This window comes from Harpegnathos saltator, unplaced genomic scaffold, assembly GCF_003227715.2.
Source record: "Harpegnathos saltator strain DR-91 unplaced genomic scaffold, Hsal_v8.6 scaffold785, whole genome shotgun sequence".
Classification (NCBI taxonomy): domain Eukaryota; kingdom Metazoa; phylum Arthropoda; class Insecta; order Hymenoptera; family Formicidae; genus Harpegnathos; species Harpegnathos saltator.
Genome location: NW_020230632.1, coordinates 607,492 through 631,277, shown reverse-complemented (window position 1 = coordinate 631,277; position 23,786 = coordinate 607,492). Strand labels below are relative to the sequence as shown.

Below are 23,786 nucleotides of genomic sequence, written 5' to 3'. Positions count from 1 at the left end.
GAAACGACGTAATTATTTCGCTAAGTTCCCCTAAACGAGCTGAAGCGCGGTGTGTTGCGTGCAAGAGGAGAGCGAGAGAGAAAGAGAGTGAGGAGGGAGGGAGAGCGAGGGAGAGACGAGACGCGACGCGACGCGCTTCGCAAACTTGTTTGTCGTGACATTATCATACTTATTTGGCGCGGCATCATTATGTTAGTCACATTCGCGCGACGGAATCGCGTTACGTCGGGCGGCATGCGCTGCTTTTCGATTCGGGCCGTCGAGAATGGCGATATTCAGCCGTTGCATGCACCGGTAACGCGAGAACGATACCTCAACGGACTCCCCCCATAAGGCACGTACACGCACGCGCATGCACACAGGCAGGCAGGCAGGCAGGCAGACAGAGACAGACGCACCACACGTACACGCGTTTACGCCCGAAGATGACGGCGGGATTATCGTCGTCGTTATCCTTATCACGTCCTGGGCACGGAGTTACCGCGCGACCGCCGGGCGTAGCGAATTTAAAAAGCAAGCCGCGCGCGCCGCGTAAATTTCTCTCCCCGAGATTAATCCCTCCTCCCATCACTCCTTCCCTGCGATCTTCGCACGTAAAACAAGAGATTAAAATCTCCGCCGTCCCCCTCCCACCCCCGCTCCTCCGCGTGCTCGAGCGCGCCGCTTCCTCTACGTGTGAGCCGGTAACAAGAACTGTCCTTGAACTAAGATTGCACGGGGGGCATTGCCGGATCCCGGAAGCTGGTGCAAAACACGCTCGCAATTTCGATAATATATCTCGGAGAAGACGTTCCGCTCGCGCGCGGATCCGGACGAAGTCTCGCTGGAAAAAGTGAGCAACGAGTGACCGTCAAAATCGCGAGATACAATGTAAGCTATAAAAGTGCTGATAAAAGCTGTAAAAGTGACATAAAAGAGAAACGCCTCGCGTGAGATTGCCTGAAGTAGATCCTGCGCGGTCTCCTCATTATCACGCGATTCTCACACGAATAAAAACTACAATTATACATATATATATATATATATGTATAAAATTATATCGCGCAGAATATGTAAGTGTATAAGGCTCTCTCGCGATATCTGACTTTCTTCGAAGTCTTTCGGAAGTTTTTCGGACGGAGAGTTTTTCGAGCAGTTTGCTCGAAACTGCTCCGCCACCGCGGTTCCGCGGTCGTGCAGTCGTCGTTGTTCGAGGAAGGCTTCCTCTTCCTCCTCCTTATCCTCCTTTTCCTCCTTCGAGGATACCCGTTGATTTTCGCGAGAAGTAAAAAGTACGAAGCGCGCGTCTCGCTCGCGACACCACCGGGTGTCGTAAATACCTGACCAGTCAGAGGAGTCATGCTCGGAGTGGAGATAAATAAAATTAAAGCGAGTGGAGGAAAGTAAGGAACTGCGGCAAGATTTGTCACATTATATGGCGGGCGGGGATGGGGGCGCGTTAGTTTCCTTTCGTGTTTGCCGAGGTAAGTTTATTGCGGCGAGCATTCGCAGCTTGTACCTCGCGGATCAAGTGGATTATTCAGTTTGCACGCAGCGATTAAGTGGATTGTCTGCCGCCTTTCGCCCTCTCGCTCCCCTCCCCCCTCCCTCCCAGCCTCCCGGCCGCTGTAATAAGAAGCGTCGGATGCATTCGCGACGCGTTTGCATGCGAATTCCGACTGAGAAGTTTCGAGTTTCATAAATTTCGTATTCGAGCATCGAGTTCTAAAACAGCTCGTAGTCGTCGTCTCGCGGCGTAACTTCGCGTTTGATTAGCGAAATCAAGAGCTCGGTAACTTTAATTAACGTCGCGAGAACGGCGTCCTCGCGACGTCCTCGCCCTTACTTCCCCCCTTCTCTCTCTCTCTCTCTCTCTCTCTCTCTCTCTCTCTCTCTCTCTCTCTCTCTCTCTCTCTCTCCTTTCTTTTTTTTATCGGAATGATCACGAGCGAGCGACGACTCGAGAGGACGGTCCGTTTCCACGCAACTTCCGAGTGCGACGGACAATGCGTTGTCGCGCGTTTCGTAGAGAAGCAATCCGCGCGCCGCCGCGCGCGACAAGTCGAAAAGAACGCGTCTTCGAAGAATTGAAAACAACAACGCATATTCCGGGGGAGGGCGCGGCAAGAGGTGAAACGTATGAAATGGAAAGCAAATATTTGCGTTCGTGCATGTTTCCGCGTCGTGTATTGTTTCAAGCCGTTGTTGTTACGCGCTCAGCCGGCATGTAGGATTTTTAAACGCGTGTACATTTGTGTGCGCTCTCCGCGCGGTATATATTTACGAAGTGACACTTTTCTCCTTTTTCGCGCGCGCGCGCGCCGGCGGATACCCGTCGTATACTTGCCGCTGCATCTCACGCAATCGTAATGGCATTATGAAGGATATGTGTAATATCGCGCCGTCGGGTATATCGGATTCGTCCGCTTTCGGCGGACGTGGAAATTTGCAAATTTACAAGCGGGACCGAGCAAATCTCTCGCGGCGATTTCGCGCGAATCTCAGCGAACGATTCACGCTGCTGGAGAAGGCGAGAAGAAGGCGGGAAAAGTCCGATTCGAGGAGAACGAGATCGATCTCAGGTCGATCGGCGAATCCGCAGACTGCGCGAGAGCTGCCAGCTGAGGCAACCGACCTCCTCAGGACATTCCCCGACGCGTGCGGCCGCATTCGCCGGAGCTCGTAAGAGACGCGCTTCTCTTCACGGGGCTGAAATCGCCGCGACGCGACGCGGCGTCTCTTATCGCTCGCGCTTAATTGATGCGTATTAGACGGATCCCGCGCGACGACTCCATTGAAAGACTAACGTAATCTTTCCACGTCGCGTGTGCCTCATTAGCGATGCAGCCGGCGCGGCGTCCTCGACGCGCCTGACGATGAATCCGCAGAAAAGCATCAAGCGCCTTCGCCAGCGACGATGACGACGACGACGACGACGCTGAATGGTACACCCCAGAGTAACCCCCTTTTCCCTCCCGACCGTCTTTATAAATTACTTTATTCCCGCTCCACCGGGCGACGACACCGACAAGTATAATACCTTGATATATCGTCGCACTCCCCTTTCCCGCGCACGCGCGAGTGCTAGAAAACTGTAAAGGCCCATCTACAATGGCTGCAAGAATAAGGTTCTAAGCGTAAGCAGTAAGAAACAGACCAACCACAATCGATTATTATAAGAATAATTAATTATTCTTATAATAAAATTAATTATTATAAGAGAAATTATAAGATGGGCCTTAAGACGAAGGGACTACCCGCGCGGCCCCGCGAGCGCGGCGGATGCGTATTCGTTTGCAGCGGTTCAGCAGGCGTTCGCGAGAAGAGAAGAGAAGAGAAGAGCGAGGGCGACGAACACGCCCGGGCGCGTGTGCGAAGACAAAGGGAGGAACAGCGGGGAAGAGGAGAGAGAGAGGGAGGACGAGACAGAGGATCGGAACGGGAGCGAGGAAAGAGAGACGTAGGGCGGCTGAAGAGGCGAGAAGACGAGGGCGGCTTCCTAATCAGCTTACTTCCGTAGCTCACACCTTTTGTACCCCGCGCCGGTGCCCGGATTAAAGGCATTGCCGCTGCCGGGTTATTATATCACGAGATACGAGCGAGATGCGGTGCTCGCTCGCTCGCTCGCTCGCTCGTTCTCTCGCTCGCTCGTTCGTTCGCCCGCCCGCCAGCCCGCCGGGCAAAGTACACACAACAATAACATGTGGTTCCATGCAGATAAACTGCGCCGCTCGAAACAATGCCGGGTCTGACCCTCGTGGGGCCGGCGTTAAAGGTATACGCCACTGGACCGAACAAGAATTACGGTCTCGCCCCGGTAATTTCAGAAGCGGGACTAACGGGATTAAGCCCGCTTGGAAGTTCGCGAATGCGCGTTTGCAACATTGATAACCGTAACACGTGGCTGTGAGAGAATTTTTCAAGATCATGCGTAAGGGGGACGCGGCCTTTGCGAGTCCTACGGAGTTGTAAAAGATTCGTTAATACAGCGCGCTGTTCAGCACGTTACCAGGCGCATACGCGCGAGCTTAGGCCGGGGGCCGGGGGAGAGGGGAGAGAATCATACTCTCTCGGAAATAATTCAGCGAAGCGGTGTACGAAAGCGCCGTACGTGCCTCGCGGGAGTACGCGACTTTTGACAAATCGCACGGCATTCGGCAAGCCGAGACGATCGATTGAAATTTCATTTCGTCGCCGAAGTCGTCGGAGGACCTGCAGAGAGTCTTATACGCGATGGGAAACGGGGTTTGGGCAGAGAACGGAAGAGGCCAGGGGGTGGTGCATATAGCGATGTTGCCTTCTTGCGCGGCTGTTCAAAGTTTAATGCATGCGAGAAGGTCGGCTTGTTTGCTCTCGAGAAAATTGCTCCTGTAGAGTCGGGTGTATCGAGGTGAAATGTGATTTCATAGGTGACCTGAGGGACGTCGCGACGTTGATCGTCTCGCAGAGGCAGAGAGAGCGAGAGAGAGAGAGAGAGAGAGAGAGAGAGAGAGAGAGAGAGAGAGAGAGAGAGCGAGAGCGAGAGAAAGAGACGGCGCGTCTAGATCAGTATACGGTACGCCGGATCGCATTAAACTGGGCGAGTTCTTGAAAAATTTGTGATATTAGCTTTCAATTTATACGATGTATCGCTCGCAAAATTCTGTGCGCGCGCGCGCGCAACAGTTTCCCGTTCTTAAAAGAAAAATTTATTAAATCGCGCGTTACTGAGTATTTGTTGCGTCGCGGAGAAATCGTCGTTTATGCTGGAAGAGAGAGAGAGAGAGGGGGGGGGGGAGGCGACCGTTAAAAAATTACCTGTTTGCTGGTATTACGATATTCATGAGAGATTACCGATTAGCTTCACCGCGGTATCATGCATTATGTAAGAACGATGTATAAGATTATAAGATGCGTTATCGCGCTCTATGGACGAAATTATTTATACACAGCTGTTACATATTATCAGTTTGTATTAATTAATCATCGGAAGATCAAATAAAAGATATGATAGAGGTCATGATAAAAAAAGATACAGTTATTGTACAGATAAACCGTAGTAGATCGTTCCGACCTTTATTCCGAGCGTCCATTATTCAAAATTCTTTAAAATTCATGATCAATACGTGTACGTGTGATATTTGCGTAAAAAATACAAGTAACGAAACAGAAAGGAGAAAAACACAAAAATAAGCTTCTCCATCTGATGTGTAAAAATACACGGTATCTATATATACTCACGCACAACAAAGTCGGAAAAGTTAATCCCGACCGGAAGGCAATATATTATCGCGACAATTAGGGGTGGAAGCAAACATTGTCGCTGCAACAGACGCGCAATGACATAAAACTCGAGAGAGAGAGAGAGAGAGAGAGAGAGAGAGAGAGAGAGACCATCTTCGCCATTATCTCGAATACGTTCTATTTTATTGATAGCGAGTGTAAACACACATGTCTGCTTTACAAAGGTTCTTCTCGAGGATGCTCCTAACTCGCGAGTCACAGTCTCTCCCTGCAGCCGACGTTAATTAATGTAACTCGACGAGGAATACGAGCATAATTACTTTGCTCGAGTAGCCGGGGCCGAAAGTTTGCTCGTTATCGGGGCTCCGCGTAGAGCTACACGTAGATGACGCAAAGGCACATCGATAATCTAGTCTTAACACCGGGTATTATGATATTATCACCTCGCCCAGTGTTCGGCCTGCATCTTATGGATGGCAGTCGGGCAATCGGACTGTGCTATCCACGCTGGATTAAGATCATCTAACATTCGTTGGTTTCCGTTCGATAACACAGTCATTCCTGTCATTTGAAAGTCTCGAGATTAAGTTGCCGCGTACAACAGCGGTAACAACGCTGAAAGGAATCGTCCGCTACAAGCTACAAAATCTGCGTTTCCAAATTCGACAGAGAATAATGCGCGGGGCAAGAGAGGAGAGGGGGCGAGGGGGAGAGGGGAAAGAAATGCTGACGAAAAATGCGAACGAGCGTGATCGAGCGCAATTTAGCGGCATAGCGGTGTGCGCCATCGCAATTGTCCCTAATACCGCGTGTTATTCATTGTCGCGTAAAATTCTCACTAAATTGGATCCCCGGAAATAATATTTGATGGAGTCCAACGTTGTCGCGCGTAATCCACGTTACGTTATCAGCACGGGAGATCGCGGATGCCACGACACACGTGCACGTCATGCACGTTTGTGCAATCATCGTGTATACTCTATACACGATGATTGCATGCGTGAAAGCAGAGTGACCTAATGATAAGAGTAAGCGACTGGCCTGCGCTGCGGCTAGAAACTTGTCACTGGGAAAACAAGTTTACCATGACCGTATTTATCGGCTTATAAAGATAAACTGGCAATTAAAGCAATTAACGATACCCGTATTCTTTGAGTCTACTATCTCCTCCCGTTCGATTATTTATCAATTTGCAAACGGTAAACGGCGATTACGATCCTCTAATGGCTTTGTAACATTTCTGTTTGTTACAATGTATCGGGCAGCTAAATCGACCTACTTTTATCTGCCGAAACTAAACGAAAGAGAGAACAATTCGCTCCTTATCACGTACGCCTCCTTAGTCGTCCCGGTTGTGGTGCCACTGACTTTTACTTGAAATAAAAATTGTTTCGCAGCAATCTATTATTTTTACCGGCGAGAGTCGAATCGCGAGACGCTGTTTGGGGACTTTGAAATTATCGCGAATCTTCTTACGATAACGCACGATACCTCTGTGCAATTTTGCACGAGCAACAAAGTTATAGCAGTACCCCACGTGTGTGTGTGTGTGTATGTGAGCAGTTCCCGAAGCCCTGAGTCTATTTGGAAAAGAGCTAGATCGCAAAGCCACACAGCGAAGACAGTTGTCAGCAATCTTTGTTCAGCGGCTTGGCACATCGCGTCGCTCCGGCCATTCTCGCACGGCCAGCATTTTTCGCCGCGTGCACACGATGCAGATGTATTACTATGTAAGCCGCAGCCACGCGGTTTGCGCGTCACCGCCTGAAGGGTCGTGCGTTAGGCGGTCACCTCGTGACAGTCAGGCCCATGGCGCTGAGGAAAGTTGAACCCGCGCAAACATACGGGAGGGCGAGCTCGCGCACGGCAGTGTTTGGCGACGGCCGGATGTACGAGGGTAGCAGACCACATCACTCGTCGGGCCGACCGGATGTCCCGACATTGAAATACAAGCGAACTGCTGCGCGCTCGCCGGGGTTGCTAACCCCTGCGCAGCACACACTTCACCCACTCCGTCCTCTCCGTCACGGGAAAGTCACATTTCCCGCGACGACCGCTCAAAACTCATCCCAGCCTGCGGCTCCGTGAGAAACGTGTCGCACTTTCGTCGCCGTTTTACGTTACTCATTTATGCATACGTACAACACGTTCGCGATGTGTTCGCCGAGCGCATCGACGTGATTTAATGGCTCGTCGATCGGCAAAGGGATATATAATATACATATACGAAGAAATCAGTCCGCGTTGGTCGGAGATCAAGCTGCTTATCTTACGAAGACCGTAGCGACGGCAGATTTGCATCATCGTGAATATTTAAATTGAGATTTTTCCTCTCGCTCTCGCTATGTCGCTTTAGTCGCGGCGAATCATCCGCGCGACTTTTCCGATGAAACTCTTTAAGCTCTCAGAGGATAACATCTCGTTTTAGAAATATCCCGATATATCCGCATGAGTGAAATTTCGTCTTCCCCCCTGCCCCTCTCTCTTTCTCTCTAATTCTCTCTCGACGCGTATGCTCGTAGATGAAAGCGGATCACCGCGATAAATAAAAGAAATAGAGAGAGAGAGAGAGAGAGAGAGAGAGAGAGAGAGAGTCTACTTTAAAAATAAAACTGTCATGCATTCCGAGTGAACCGGCAGGTATCTCTAGGCACCGACTGCGATGCCTCACTTTCCGGTACGCGATAGCCACTCCCGCGAAAATAACTCTCCTCCGCATTCCCGAATATATCTTTCCCACGTGCAATCTTTAAGAGTTCCCATTACTGCACAGGGCACAATCCTCCTCGTTGTGTATCGCCTCGCTCCCCCCGCGGCAGTTTCCCCGCGCTGCCCGCGTGTCGGAGTTCATAGGGGTGCCGGCAACGCTCCAGCACAGCGCGTTCCTCTCTCTCTCTCTCTCTCTCTCTTTCTCTCTCCTTCGTCTCCGGGGTATTTTATCGTGTCTCTTGTAATAAGGTTTCCGCGTGTAAGAAACCACCGAGGTGTTTCGCGATATAGGTGCTCGAGGAGCCGTACAGAAAGAGACAAAGGAGCCTCGGCGTGCGGGAGGATGACGGGTCTTGGCGAGCCGCAGAGCGGCCGTGGCGGAGGGGCGGCCGTGGTACGGCGAGGAGGAGACGGTACGACACGATGCGGGACGCGGTTGCGGGAGAAAGCGGCACTACCGGCAGCCGGAGAATCCAATCGCAATAGAGTTAAGTGTTCGAGAGTAAAACCTCGCCGAGGCACGACCTCGATTACTTGCGGAGGATTTGTTACGGCCACCTTTTCTGCTACTTTCTAGCGGCGACGGCCAACCTCCTCGCCGCTCTTCTCCGGCACCGTGCAATCGTCCCGGGCTCCTTCTTTGTCCTCGACCCTCCTGAAAGGCGAGCAGTACACCGAACGTAACGTTAAAGAGAGTAAAAGAACGCTTTGCCACCCCCGCCTACGCCCTCTCCCTCTCCCTCCCTCCCTCCCTCTCTCTCTCTCTCTCTCTCTCTCTCTCTCTCTCTCTCTCTCTCTGTCTCCGTTTCTCTTTCCTTCTTTCCTTCCACCCCTCATCGAATCTCGCGCGTCCGCGTCCACCCCGAGCCACTCGGGCGTTTTTCCGCCATCAAACACGAGAGACTTCCGATTGGCTGAGTTTAGTCGGTCACCAATTCCCAACGCCGTCGTCGGATTACCTGTCGTAAAACACAAATTTTTTTTCATCCGCCTTCTTCTCGTTGTGTCGCGCCGCGCAACAATGCAGTACACTTTAATCGACGCTCCTTCTCCCTCCTCTCTCTCTCTCTCTCTCTCTCTCTCTCTCTCTCTCTCTCTCCCTTCCCCTCTTTCGCTTTGGAAATTGATCGCTACCGTCCACTCGCGGCGACAGCGGAAATTTTTCTTCCGTTGTGACGAAAAGATCGAGAACAGGCCGATACGGCCTGATAAGAAATGCTCAAATAATTATCTCCAGGGAATTCGTTGCATCATATCATCATCTGATCATCACGGCGATAACGACGATATGAATGTTGAAATTTGCCCCTTCGTTCTCAAGTAAATCTCACCTGTTCGTTGATCGTTCGCGGATACCGCCGAGTGTCGAATAAAAAAAAATTTGTGTTTTTACGACAGGTAATCCGACGACGGCGTTGGGAATCGGTGACCGACTAAACTCAGCCAATAAAGTCCGCGAGGCGATTAAACGCCGGTCGATCTTTTCGAAGCTTTTACCGCGAATATATACCGCAAGTCAGATATGCAGACGTTACGAAGTATCAATTTACGACGCAAGATGCTGGACGCGCTATTATCAGCTGACTTTATCAGCGAGATTTCATCGCACACATGCACGCGCTACGAATTAACTGCGCACTGCGAAGCACTGCGTAAGACACTCGCGAGATTCGCCTTCAACGTCATACTTCGCGTGGCGTCTTGCAATTCTATTGAGATACAGAAAATGCAGCTCCGTGCGCACACGATTCACTCGCATCGTACATCGCGCGTACACAGCAACGTACGCGGCAACGGCCGGTGTATTGAGATCGCCCGTGGGATTCTCGCCGGCGGCGAGCCGCCTTAATGCAATTCCGAACACATTCTCTTAGTTGGTTCTTCTTGTTTCGCCGTGAAAATCCTCGAGGCCGTTACGTCGGTAACGATAGGACCGGCACCGGCAGGCTGTTACCGCCACATGCCGCCATAATATCGGGCAAAAGTTTCCTTGGCCAGTAGGAGAAAATAATTTGATATGACTCGTCGTTGCAAGCCCGCGCGCAGGTGGAACTTCGGAGAAAACGGGGATCTTCCGAAGTACAATTATGAAGCCGATGTTACCGCCGCTGCCAATTAAACGTAGCGCAACGCGCGATACAGAAGGCCGCGAAGTTTCCCTCGGTCTTCTTCCCTCCCTCCCTCCCTCTCTTCTCTTTACTCTTCTCTTTACTCGGAGCTCGAAGTAAATAAAATCCATCTTCACTCGGCGAGAAAGTTGATCTTTACATTACCAATCATAATTTTTAGCGATCTCTCAAGAAACTGCTGAGAGGAAAAAGAGCTGAATTTTTCATTATTAATTGCCTGTAATGGAACGAAATGGAATTGCGGGAGTTTGAGCGCTCGAAAGCCGCGAAGGTGTCCGCCGCAGCGGGGCAGGAATCGAGTAATCAGCCAGTTGTTTCGCGAAAAAATGTTTCTTCTTTACTTTCCTTCCTTCGATGACTAATGACAACGGGCCGAGGGGCAATTAAGCATCGCATGGGATACGAGGTGATTAGAGACGCACGAGGAAGAAAAAACAAAAGAAATTTGCTACGCAGATAGAACAGAAACTGCGCTTATTTATCAGAAATTAAATCGATAATCACGATAATGATATCGGACGTTTTATTTAATTCATCGCTAAGTACTTTAACGATAAGTCGTAAAGATAATAGCGCACTTGGTACGGTATCACCAAAGGTGATTGCGATTGACAAATGATACGCGAAATTTCCACCTGCATTCAGAATGCGTGTAAAAAATCGCAACAAATTTCGCCAATCGATTACGGCATCGCGACATAGCGGCGGCAATGTAAAATGCATAAAATTTACATCGCAAGTTCGTGCGAGCTCTGCTTCATCTCCCTTTCCGTATCTCGTCACTTCTCTCGTACCTTTCATCCTTTCATCAGTGCGAGTTTCTATATCCTGCACGTGTAATGAGCAGAATGAGTAATATTGCAGAAAAATGTAGTAGAAGAGACATGAAATTACGTTAAATCTTTTGCGAAAGCCACATTCTAAAGAGCGGGACGCAAAAAAAGCTATAGGTCGCGCTCCGTATTGAGCGGAAAAGTTAAGAGATCGCGAAGACGATTTCTTCCCTGCGCTCTCTCGCGCGTGCCTCCTTCTCCTTCGTTCGTCCTCCTTTCTCTCTCCCTCTCATCCTCGTGTAACCTCCTCCTTCTGCCTTTTCAGACGCTCGTTTAAGCGTCCGGTCTTCCTTTATTTCCCTTCTGGAAGATACTCTCTCTCTCTCTCTCTCTCTCTCTCTCTCTTTCTCGCTCGTTTCGCTCTCTCCGTCTCACTTATTCTTCTCACGACTTCCCATTACGACGCGCCAATGGTGAGTTCCGAGGCTTATTAAATTGTAACAATTTTAATTAGAGAAGCAGCCTCCCTCTCTCTCTCTCTCTCTCTCTCTCTATCGCACTACGCTCTCTCTCCAGCTTTTGAACTCTCATCCCCGTTTGCTTCGGTAGCTTTGCTTCCTTCGTGCCTCTGTACGTATTCACCTAGCTATTCCGCAGTCGAAGATGTTCTTTCCGGATCCCAGCTCCGGTTCCGACTCGGGAAGCCGCCGGCTGCCGAGCCGGCCACCCTTTACCTTCCTCTTAAATGTTATCGTCAACTGCGCGTCTAACATCGTCGTCTTTTCTTATTCATCAAATGGATACGCAAGTGCTCGGGGTCATTCACACGGGCCAGTACACGTGGTCCGTGTTTTCTTCTTATGATCGGCCGAACTTTCAGTGCGCTAACGAAGATGCAGCGGCGATGCTCAAGCTCACTCCGTTCAACGCGCCAATCCATCTTGGAAAGTTACCTTCTCGCCGCGGGAAACGAGATTTTGTTGATGCATCGGGAAACGTTATTATCTGCGAGTATAACGTGGACATGATGATACGATTTGAGATTGTTGACTTTGAATCGACTTCGTGTGGATTCAAACAGATATTCAAAGCGGATCAATGCAGAGCATCGATGTCTCTTTTCGCAAAACTTCATCGACGAACATCTCCTCGGACATTCTAGTCACAAAAGTATAATGTAGGAATTGATCGATCACTCGCTCGTATCTCTGGAATTATCGGGAATTCTTTCGCTTTATTCTTTTATTATTAAATTTCTTTTATTCCCGTTACGTATACATCAGGAGAGATCAGATGTGGGAACACTTAAATTTGAGCACAGCAAATTTGTTCTTTTCAAACACGATATATATATTTTATATATATCCTAAACATCCTATACTTTTTGCGGCATCTAAAAGTGGCATTAACGCGACGCAAACATTATATATAGCGATTCTGATTGATCACCCGATCCATCTGTAATATCGTTAGCTATTACTCATCTCTCAAACGTTTCCTTTTATCATTTTAATTTGCGACATTTTCGATGAAATAGCGCGCAAATCAATAAGAGTAGAGCAATATCGAAACGGTGCCGAGCGGTTTCCCCGCGATTTACCGGCGATGAATTGCGCGCTGAACATTAATCGCAATTCCCCCTGAAACACCGAGCTTCGCCGAGTGCTCTTAATATCAATTGCGCAATAATTAATTCGCGCTATTATCAATAATCGTCAAATGCCTACGGATGGATTAAGGACACGAAAAAATAGGACCTCGACTTCTTCTCGCGATTTTTTACATAATTGCAATAATCATCCGCGTATTTTGACGTGAAATCGAACACTCGTGTTATCTACATCTAATCTTATCATTATCGATTGGACAAACAACGGTCAATTTTCAGTATATATAAGAAAACGAAAGCAATAGCCGTCACTACTTGGTCTGGAGTAGCACGACAACCCAGCAACCACCGCTCCAAACGTGAGTACCACGATGGGACCTGTTTTAGCAGGCCCTAGAGAGAGAGAGAGAGAGAGAAAGTGTCAAAATATTAATTGTAGATTATATCTAGCAAGTAACAGAGCAGACGCGAGCAATATAATAAAAGATTCGTTTCTCATTTGCTTCAACAAAAAATGAAACTGTTATTTCAAGTCTCTCGAAACTATCCTCTTTTGTGATAATTATAGGTTGAATCGTACAATCGAGGGACGGGATTTGAAAGAGTGGCTAAACTTTACAAACATTTTATCGGAAAAATTATTGCTTTATATTATAATCGGTTCAAATATCAATTTGTAACCATTCTACAATCAATAAAATTACTTCATTACATTATTTAGCCTCGTTTAAGCTATCTGAAATGTGAATTCCGCGCGCTAAAAGAGAGATGTTATTTCTCAATTTCAGTGTTTATTCTCCTTGATCAGTGCGAAATAACAGATTTTCGGGGCTCGCTTCATCGATTATTTAATTATTAAAACAACAATTTATTTGTGTTTTAAATAGAGCAATATGTTGCGATACATTTCAATTAGTAATATATCATAAAAATCGAGTGATATTCAATGTTTCGTGAAAAGTCATGCGGAAGCCGATTGACCAATGTTTAACCAATGTTCAACATCCGCCAATGCTTACATTACAAGTGCTCTGTTAAATATTTGCTTTTAAGAAATATACGCGAAAATCCAACTTGGTCGGCGAAAACAGTTTAATGTACGATTTCATGTTTAATGTACGATGATCAACTCGTCGAATTGAAAGATCACTGTCCGCACAACATGACAGCGCTACAAAATATAGATCTAAACGACGTATCTCGATAAACTAAACGAAATTCTTATTTTCACAGATGAAATTCGCACTGGCACTATTGGCCCTCGTGGCTACGGCTTCAGCCAAGATCGAAATCCCGAACTTCGGTCGAGGCGAGCTCCATAAGGACATCCAAGAATTCCTGGACCTCATGCCAGTCGACGAAATCGTCGCGATTACTCTTAAATACCTGTCCGAAGACGCAGAGTTCCAGCAAATCGTCGAGTACTTGCAAGGCAAGGAATTCAAAGACCTCGTGAGTACGGTCGAGGCTCTGCCGGAAATCAAGAAACTGATGGACTACATACATCATGCCGGCATCGACATCTACTTGATGATAAACAAACTGAACGACAGGCTCGGACTCCCTCATCTCGTTCCGCCCAAGGACCTCGTGCTCAGGAACTACGCAACCGGTGGACTCCGCGGATACCTCGATGAGATCGAGGCAATCTTACCCATTGAGAAAATCAAGGCACTCTACGAGAAGAAATTGAAAGAATCCAAGGCTTTTAAAGATTTTGTAGACCAACTCAAATCCAAAAACTTCCAAGAGATCGTCAATAAGGTCTATGCTAACCCCACTGTCCAGAAAATTTTGAAAGATCTCAAGGCACGCGGTGTCGATCTTAAGCTCATCAGAGAGCTGTTGCGGCTGATCCTCGGCATCGTAATCCCTGTGCCCCCCCGCTTTTGAACGAATACTTACGGCGTCGTGAAGCATGAGACTCCTTCTTATTACCGGACCCATCAATGGCATTTTTTACTCCAAAACCTGTCTCCTCGTAAACATCACACTCGGCTACGTAATTCTGTACTTCACACCTGATTAAAGTAATAAATATCAATCTTACTGCTGTGCATATTGTGGCACATTACTTTCTTTCCATCGGATCTCCTTTCCTTTGTTCCATATTCTACCTAAGAGAAATATTAACACGAAAATCTAGATGTCAATCGTCATTCGATTATGTTCGAGTTTTACCTCGTTTACAAAACGAATTACTAATAAATTAATTATCTCGAGAATTATAGTTATAATGCCCGTCACACATTATTTTTAATAAATAGCAAACAAATGTTAAAATAAATCTACCTGTGACGCTAAAAGTATTTAACCGTTTTAAACGTAACGCAAGTTTTCACGATGGTTTAAAATATACAAATTTGAAAACTACGCAAATAATGTTTCATTTCTCTAGTACGGCGTCTAACATTTTATATTTGTTCATAAATGATGTGGAATATCTATAAATAATATAAGATAAATACATATAACTTTGCGTTATGTATTTCCGTACAGTAAGATTTCGAGGTCCGATGATTTGTATTCATCTACAAATATCAAGTATATATATTACAAAAGAATAAATTTACACGTATTTTATCAAGTATGTTGATTTTTATTGCATTCCTATACAGTTCGAGATAACTAAAAATTCAAAAGAACATATTATCAATACTCCAATACTTTTTTATGAAATAAAATATTCCTTTTAAAATAAAGTGCGTGTTTATTATTACTAACCATTTTCATTTATCCCTACTATTCAAACGTGAAGAAAATTTATGCTTAAAAGATTTATAAATTCGAGTTGAATCAATTAAATGACGCAGTTAGCCACGTATTCTTTTTTTACTAAGAATCTGCGAATACTTAATTTTCAATCTCATGTAATATTTTATTTTAAATTTATTCAATATAGCAACAGCAATCTGTAATACGCTTGTATTTTCTGTCAGAAATAAGTACATAAGTTAAAGTTTATGTCAGAATATGTATCTGTAAAATTTGTAGATATTAATATGCAATATATATATATATATATGCAATATATATAAAATACTATATATAATTGACACTATATCCACCTGATTTGACACCTACTAGTAGCTAACCATTTGTTTTGATACAATGTCTAGAGAACCCTAAGATCGATAACTTGACATTAATTGTTGATATCTCGATCATCTTTCGTTGAACATGATCGTCTGCAAGATGCTAACTCTTTCTGATTTATTTGATATTTTTGATATCTTGATATCTTGATATCTTGAAAATAACAATAAAAGATAAGTATTTTATTCGTTTGCGCACTGCAATCACAGATCGGAGATTTCATGAAACAACACATTTTTATTCAAGGGGACATCCTACTTTCTCGGCTGAAAATTTTGCTGATTTTCAGGGACTTTTTTTATAACAAAATGAGGACATATTGAGTTGAAACTTTTTTTTTACTATATTTGCGAGTCTTAATTTATATAAAAAAAATTTTTTTAAATCTTTTTTCCAATTTTTTCATAAAAATATTTACAATTTGCAATAGCGCTTCCAAAAACTGATGGCTCGCTGGCGGACGCGATTGCAGTCGACTGGATTATTTAAGACAAAAAAATTAATATATTTTTAATTTTTATATGAAATTGTCTCGTATGACGCTTGGAAAAAAAATACCGAGTGAAAGTTTTTTTTAATGAAGGACTTTTAAAGTTAAGGATCCGAAAAATAGCACTTTCTTAAAATGTAATTGTTGTAGAAAAATAGGAAAATATCAATTAATTAACAAGCCCGAGGTTCATACAATAGCCACTAATGTATAGAATAACATATTAAAAGTTTGGCCCGATTGATCAAGTAGATTTTTTGTAATCGTGTCCGCCGCATAAAGAAAAAAGTGATTTTAAGAAAAACGCGTTTAAAGTTTTGCGTCACGAATTTTTATACGTAAAAGCTATTTACTTTCAATCAACTATGCCTGCTGCATACAAAATGCCTTCAGCTTCCTCGTAAGCTTGTTCTTCACATGCTTGTTGCTCTCTTGGAGCTATTCTACTCTCTTTAGAGGCCGTGCGCTATCCTGTTTGCGTGCAAGTTCAGTGGCTGCGGGCCCGATTGTAACTTCTATAACGTCCATTATTTTTAAGAGAGTGTTAAAACCTTCATTAAAAACACATGCAGACGTATATGCGGCAATCTCAATTATTTTTCGGCCAGCAAAAATATGTTTGGGAACCAAATGCCACACACAAGCGTTAAAACTTTCGTTGTTGTTTGTTTTGCGTGTTGTTTCCTAAACATCGTTCCAAAAGGTTATCTGCTGATCGTAAATCGATTTTAACACTTCTTGAACATCGTCATCTAAAGAAGGTGGATGTGTGTAATTATTCAAAGTACCCGCAGCCTCGTGCTGCCGCCACTTACACCAGGAGTCAGCTCCAGCAGGACAGTACGAATGTTGCGGCTGCTCGTCGGTCGAAATTTTATGAAAAAAAGTTGCCCAAATTTCATTTTTCATATTTTCAATTGAATCTGGGTGACGGCGTATTGCTAAACCATAATATAATGACAAATCCTGCATCAATTTGTTCGTCAACTTTTTTAGGCTGTGAATTTTTTCTTGATGTTCTCTTTGTAGCTTTTGTTTAGTTTTTTTGTTTTTTTGTTTGAGTTAATAATTCTTTAGCAAACCGGCCGACAAAAGAGCTAGATGAGAGCAGACGCTTATAATGTCTGAAATACTTTGAATTTTTTCCTAAAAATTTAGGAAAACATTTTCGAAGGTGTATACTATCGAATAAAGCAAAAAAAAAATGTATTTTTTCCTGAGAAAGTAGGATGTTCCCTTAAATATTTCACGCTAAGGAATTCCTAGAAGTAAAAGATTTTATTTCATTTTTCCTCAATTTTTGAAAAAAATTAATATAGTAAAATCTATATATATAAGTGGACGTTGTGTAAAACATGTTAAACGATTAATCAACAAAATGGTGAAATGTGAAAATGCTGAAAGTTCTAGTAAAAAAAACATACATATTAGCCTGTCGTTTACTTTGTCAAATAACACTGATATTTTCCCTATAGATTTTACAATTCAATGAGCCATTTCTATATTTAGAAAAAGTATAGAGCTCATTACAGTATAGAAGAAATACATTAATGCATTATAGCTTTCTGAAAAGAAAAATCTGATTGAGCGCATTAGTTTAAATGAAAAATACTTATAGAAGAAATAAGTAATACGAGTTTCATATCTGCAATATCTAGTAGCTTATCAAATAATCTTCATATTTCTCAAGTATCAATTTTTTATGCTAATCTTATCTCAACTTCTCTAATAATTAATTCGTATGCATATCGCGATGCTTTCAGTATATAAATGAACGATAATGATTTAAAACTGCCAGTGCTTATTCATAGCCAACACGGTAAGTACAGAAGAAACCTTCATAAAACTCTGACAAATAATCGTCGAAAATCGTATTATTTAAATGAAATAGTGTTGACACAAAATTGTCGCTACTGTTACAACATTCATTAATGCTGATGTGATTAATGCTTATTATAGCACACTTTTCCTCTACATAACATTAATTCGTTACATGTCGATATGTTCGCAGATGAAGTTCACACTAGCGCTGTTTGCTGTCTTGGCCGTTATCGGCCTAAGCCAGACCCATAAACTCCCGAACTTTGGCAAAGGTCCTCTTCACGAGGATATCCAGGACATTCTAGACTTGGTTCCTATGGGAGAAATCGTGACTGTTACGCTAGATTACATGTCAAAAGATGCCCAATTCCAAGAAGTCATAGAGTTCCTCTCGACCTCGACAGTGCTTAAAGACTTGACGGTGGACGTCGAGGCTATTCCCGAAGTGATCAACCTTTTAAATTTCCTGCAGAAGGAAGGCGTCGATATCTACTTCGTGATAAATTCGATAAACAAAGCCTTCGGTATCAAAGAGCTAGTACCCCCCGCTTCTAATGTGTACTCCATGGTGCCCATGAAGAGGACCGGCGGAGTCGCAGGATACTTCAAAGACATCAAGAAATTCTTCAACTACGATAGTTTCATTCGAATCTACGTACAAAAGTTGGATACCTCCCCGGCTTTTGGTCGTTTCGTGCGGGAACTCAAGTCCAATAACTTCCAACAGGTCGTTAACAAGGTCTACTTGTCCAAGCCCTTCCAAATCATTGCGAACGGCTTCAAAAACTACGGAGTGAATTTGCAGATCATAGCTGACATTATGCGCATCGTTCTCGGCATTACCGTACCAAACACTCCGCAGCAATCTACCTTCGTTTTTGAACGCACACTGATCGAGGAGTTAGGAGATTTTATGAAGCTCATCCCGCTGGACAAGTTCGTGGACACAGCGATCGAATACTTTACCAAAGATCAAAAAGTACGGAGCGCCTTTGCCTACACGCTGACGTCTGAGTTCCATGAGCTGCTACGTGACGTGGAGACTCTAAAGGAACATCAAACGGTGGTAATATATCTAGAGAAGCAAGGCTTTCACGTAATCGAGGGTATTCAAGAGTTCCACAAGGTCATTGGTATGGATAAATACGTGCCGCCTAAGATACAGAACATACTTAAATCACAAATCGGAGTGCAAAAGGTAGGCGACGGAATGCGGGCGATGTTCGAAGATCTTGGGGCCCTGGTGCCTACGGAGAAGACGCAGGCACTTTACGACGAAAAGATGAAGACTCGTAACGCCTTCTCCGAGTTTGTGGAGAAAATTACATCTCCGGAGATAAAGAAGGACCTGTGCGATCTGTATGCTCAATCGGCCCACCAGAAGCTGCTCACTAACTGCATGGAACACGGACTGGATCTCAAGGCAATGTCGGAATTTTCCAGGAAGCTCATTCCAATTCCCATACCAACACCGTCAAAATGCGTAGCTTGAAAACTAGCAGCTTATTACGTTACGTCATTGCACGCCGAGATAATGAAACGATCAAACATAAATGTTGTTGGATTCAATCGATACATTGACAATATCTGATCATTTTCAAAACTGTCGTTTTGTTTCTTTTCAACTATAAAATAAATAAACTCGCTGTTTTATAACATATTCATGTGCACATTTTTTCTAGCTTAAGATTCTTCACTAGCACCTACGTGTTCTGTCAGTAATTTACATCGTTTCTAAATCAATACACAGAATTGCATTACACGAATAAACTTTTCAACCTCAACTTGTAAATGAGCGGACAAACACATGCAACAATCTCTGTAATACCATTGATGCGTGTTTTTTGAGCTAACCTAGTCAGAATGTCTCCAAATTATTATCATTTCGCTTGTACGCTGCTCTGATAATGTAATCGCATCGAAAAATGGCAAACAAGTGCTTTGCGTACTTTTTCGATAGCACATATAAAAGAACACACGTATACCTTATATTGATCTAGATTATTATATATTTCAAGATCAGAAAGGGACACTTCTCCGTATTTCCTTGTAAGACAATAACTTGACATTAATTGTTGATATCGATTATCGATTATCTTTCTTTTGAATACTCATACTCATCTAAAAGATGCTACGCTATCCCTCTCTGATTTGTGATATCTTTGATACCTTGATATCTTGATATCTTAAAAATAACGATAAAAAATAAATATCTTGTTCGTTAATTTGTTTACCGCACTCACAGATCGAAGATTTCTTAAAATCACACATTTTTGGTTTAAATATTTCACGGCAAGAAATTCCTAGAATTAAAAGATTTTATTTCATCTTTCCTCAATTTTCGAAAAAATTAATATAGCAATATCTATATACATGTATATAGATTTTATGTGTTGTAAAATATCGAACGATCATTCAACAAAATGGTGAAAAGTGAAAGTGGCAAAAGTTCTAGTAAAGAAACGTGCGAATTAGCCTGTCGTTTACTTTTGACAAATGACATTGACGTTTTCACTACAGATTTTACAATTCAGTGAATTATTTCTATATTGAAAACAAAGCATAGAGCTTACTGCAAAATGTATAGACAAATACATTGTAATGCAGCCAGACTTTCTGGGCAAAAATCTGATTGAACGCATTAGTTCAAATAAAAGATACGCATAAAAGAAACAAATAATACGAGCTTTTATATCTGTAATACCTAGTAGCTTATCAAATAATCTTTATATTGTTCAAGTGTTAATCTCTTGTGCTAATCTTATCAACTTTTACTAATCCGCGTTGATATTGCGGTGCTTTCATATATATATAATGTACGATAATAATTTACACCTGTCAGTGCTCATTCGTAGCCAACACAAGTACAGGAAGGTAAGTACAGAAGGAAAACTTCATAAAACTTTGATAAATAATCGTTAAGAATCGTCATTTAAATGGAATACGCAAAAGTGTTGACACAAAATTGGCCTTACGGTTTTTACTTGTGAATTCCTTGAATCGAATTTAGAATATCCCTTTCATCCTGATAAAAAAGTGTCTAATCAAGAATACTATTAGTACTCTATTTGTAATAATTATTCTATATCGAATTTCCAATATCTTTATTGTCAATTGTTAGTTCGGTATCTTGTTCGAACGAAAAGTGACAATTCGAATTTCTTTCTTTCAACATACAACATTCATGTACGTTGGTGTGCATATTGCAGCACACTTTGCTACATAATATTAATTTGTTATACGTCAATATGTTCGCAGATGAAACTCATACTAGCGCTGTTTGCCGCTTTGGCCATCATCGGCCTGGGCCAAACTTATAAACTTCCGGACCTCGGCGAAGATTCTCTTCATGAGGATGTCCAGAAGATTTTAGATTTGTACAGACAGAGCGTTTCCGGCATTGGCGTACCAAAGACTCCGCAGTCTAACTTCGTTTTTGAACGTTCACTGGAAGAAGAAATGTTAGATTTTATGAACCTTCTCCCAATGGAAGAGTTCCTACAGACACTGTTGGAATATATAACCAAAGATCAAAAAGTACAGGAAGCACTTGAGTACGTGTTTACGCCCGAGTTCCATGATCTATTACGTAGCGTGGAAGCTCTAAAGGAATTTCAAAATTTGGTAATATACCTAGAGAAGAGTGGTCTTCCCGTAATCGAGATTATCCAAAAGTTCCACGAAGCCATTGGTATGGAGAAATACGTGCCGCCTAAGATAGACGACACGTTCGAATCACAAATCGGAGTGCAAAAGGTAGGCGACGGAATGGGGGCGATGTTCAAAGATCTCGGGGACTTGGTGCCTACGAAGAAGACGCAGGCACTTTACGATGAAAAGATGAAGACTCGCAACGCCTTCTCCGACTTTGTGAAGGTAGTGACATCCGCGGAGATGGAGAAGCTCCTGTATAACCTGGCTACTCAACCGAATTACCAGAAGCTGGTCTCTACATGCTTAGAACACGGACTGGACTTCAAGGCAATGAGGGAATTTTCCAAGAAGCTCATTCCGATCCCCATACCAATACCATCAGAAGATTCGTAGTTTGAAAACTAGCAGCTTTTAACGTTACGTGCACGCCGAGACGATAAGACGATCAAACATAAATGTTGTTGGATTCAATCGGCAATATTGGCAATATCTGATCATTTCGAAAAATGTCGTTCTGTTTCTCTTTTCAGTTGCGATAAATAAACTCGCTGTGTTATAATATATTCGTGTGCCATTTTCTCCAGCGCAAGATCCTCCTCTATATTCCTAAATCGATACACGGAGTTGTACGTACTATATGAATGAATCGTTTAACTTCAGCTTGTAATTGAGCGGACAAACACGCAACAGCCCCCATAATACCGTTGACGCGTGTCTTTCGATCTAACCTGGTCAAAATGTCTCAAAATTGTCATCGTTTCGCTTACACGTCGCTCCAGTGATGTAACCGCAGCCCAAAATAATAGACAACATCCGGTTGCCCTTTTTCTCTCGGAGAGCAAAATATTCGTAAGTGATGTCGTCAGGAATTTAATCTCTAGAATTATCTGTAGTGATGCAACAGTTTTTATCTCGATCGCGCGGCCAATAATCGCACGTAAAAATGACCGCGAGGGTTTAATTTTCTAGTGATTTCGCGACAGATAATCTCGCGATAACGTTGTACGTATTGACGCAACCGTCAAATCGCGATAAAGTCCCGCAATGCGCGCGTGTGGTGTTATCAGTGAGTCACACACGCGCAGATAAATCGCGATAAAACTCGGTGAAGCGTAATCGATCATCGCATTCCTTGTTATTTCTTCCGTGCAATTTCTTCCAGATGAGAGAGTTCTCTTCTCCTCCACCCTCCACCGCCACCTTCTCCGATAATGAACGAGTCACTCATGATAATCGGTGCAATAGCCGCCATGTCACTGGTTCTTTGTAGCGTCGTAGCCTATCGCCTCAGCTCCTTAGCGGGCGATGTCGCGTTGCCGGATACCGTCCTGTCGAAGGACAATAGCTCGCTGGAGGAGGATTTTAAAGACATTCTACAGTTCATGCCTCTGGCCGCGATACAATCGATCGTCAACCATTATCTCAAGTGCGATCCGCAGATCGACAACACCGTGAGCTTCATCGAGGATCAGAAGAAGTATATCGCCCGAGAGTTCCAGCGAATGCCGCAACTGGCTCGTCTCGCGAGCTTCTTGAGGGAGAACGGCTTGGAGATCGATAATTGGTACGATAAAATTCAACATCTCTGGAGGACGAGGACCACTTTCGCTAATTCGGATCCGAGCGCCACCACAGGCGGCCTGAGCGTGATGATTCACAGGATCCTGAACACCGTGCCGCAGGATCAACTGCACAAACTGCTGCGGCGAAAAGTGAAATGTTCCGGTAGCTTCCGCAGATTTCTGCAAGCGCTCAGGTCCAAGGACTTTGTGGACCTGCGCGACAGCGCCGAGAAAAATATCGTGCTGCAGCAACACGTCTTCTGGGCGCGGCAAGAGTCTATCGAGATCACATTCGCCTTGGAGTTGCTCAACAACTTCTACGTCTACGTAACGGAAGAAATCGAATAATTCGACGGAAGGATATCTCCGAAAATCGCTGCGGATAAATCGCTGCGCTCGGGCGAAGCCTAAGCTTCCTCACGAGCGAAAGTGCGTATTTTCCGCTGGGCATGACGCGAGAATCGAATCGCCTGCGAAAAGCCACGGCTCCGGCTTGTCCGGATCGCCAAGATAACCGGCAGAAGAACTGGTACTTTCATCACCACGAACGCGGCAGACGAGTACTTTGCGCACTTTTCCGCCAGCGCGAGCTCGAGAAGAAAATGCGCTTCGGCTGGAACTGTCGGAAAGAACGTCGGCGGGCGTTCCGACGGAGCTCCTCTCGCGAGTATCGACGCGCGGAGCACGTGGATGGTAGAAATTAATTCCTCTCAAGATGTCGGCAAGCGCAGGAGCGCGATG

General features: G+C 44.3%; 2 protein-coding genes across 2 annotated transcripts; both read left to right on the top strand.

Annotated features, from left to right (window-relative positions):
• The first annotated feature begins 12,600 nt into the window (after positions 1 to 12,600).
• Positions 12,601 to 21,920, top strand: LOC105180960 (uncharacterized). Its single transcript, XM_025306523.1, has 6 exons — positions 12,601 to 12,781; positions 13,656 to 14,312; positions 17,807 to 17,827; positions 18,020 to 19,320; positions 20,685 to 20,703; positions 21,088 to 21,920. Exons 2-6 carry the CDS (start codon positions 13,656 to 13,658, stop codon positions 21,874 to 21,876), a joined length of 2,787 nt encoding a protein of 928 aa, XP_025162308.1. The 5' UTR covers positions 12,601 to 12,781; the 3' UTR covers positions 21,877 to 21,920.
• Positions 21,921 to 22,694: 774 nt separating this feature from the next.
• LOC105180959 (uncharacterized) lies at positions 22,695 to 23,393 on the top strand. The gene has a single exon (XM_011137358.1). The coding sequence runs from the start codon at positions 22,695 to 22,697 to the stop codon at positions 23,391 to 23,393; it is 699 nt and encodes a 232-aa protein (XP_011135660.1).
• Positions 23,394 to 23,786: the final 393 nt, after the last annotated feature.

Excerpts from the sequence above, each read along its gene's own strand:
- LOC105180960 (XM_025306523.1), top strand. The coding sequence starts at position 13,656 with ATGAAATTCGCACTGGCACTATTGGCCCTCGTGGCTACGGCTTCAGCC. Across the intron at positions 14,313-17,806 it reads TCCCTGTGCCCCCCCGCTTT|TGCTTATTCATAGCCAACAC; the intron begins TGAACGAATACT and ends TAAAACTGCCAG. Across the intron at positions 17,828-18,019 it reads GCTTATTCATAGCCAACACG|ATGAAGTTCACACTAGCGCT; the intron begins GTAAGTACAGAA and ends ATATGTTCGCAG.
- LOC105180959 (XM_011137358.1), top strand. The coding sequence starts at position 22,695 with ATGAACGAGTCACTCATGATAATCGGTGCAATAGCCGCCATGTCACTG.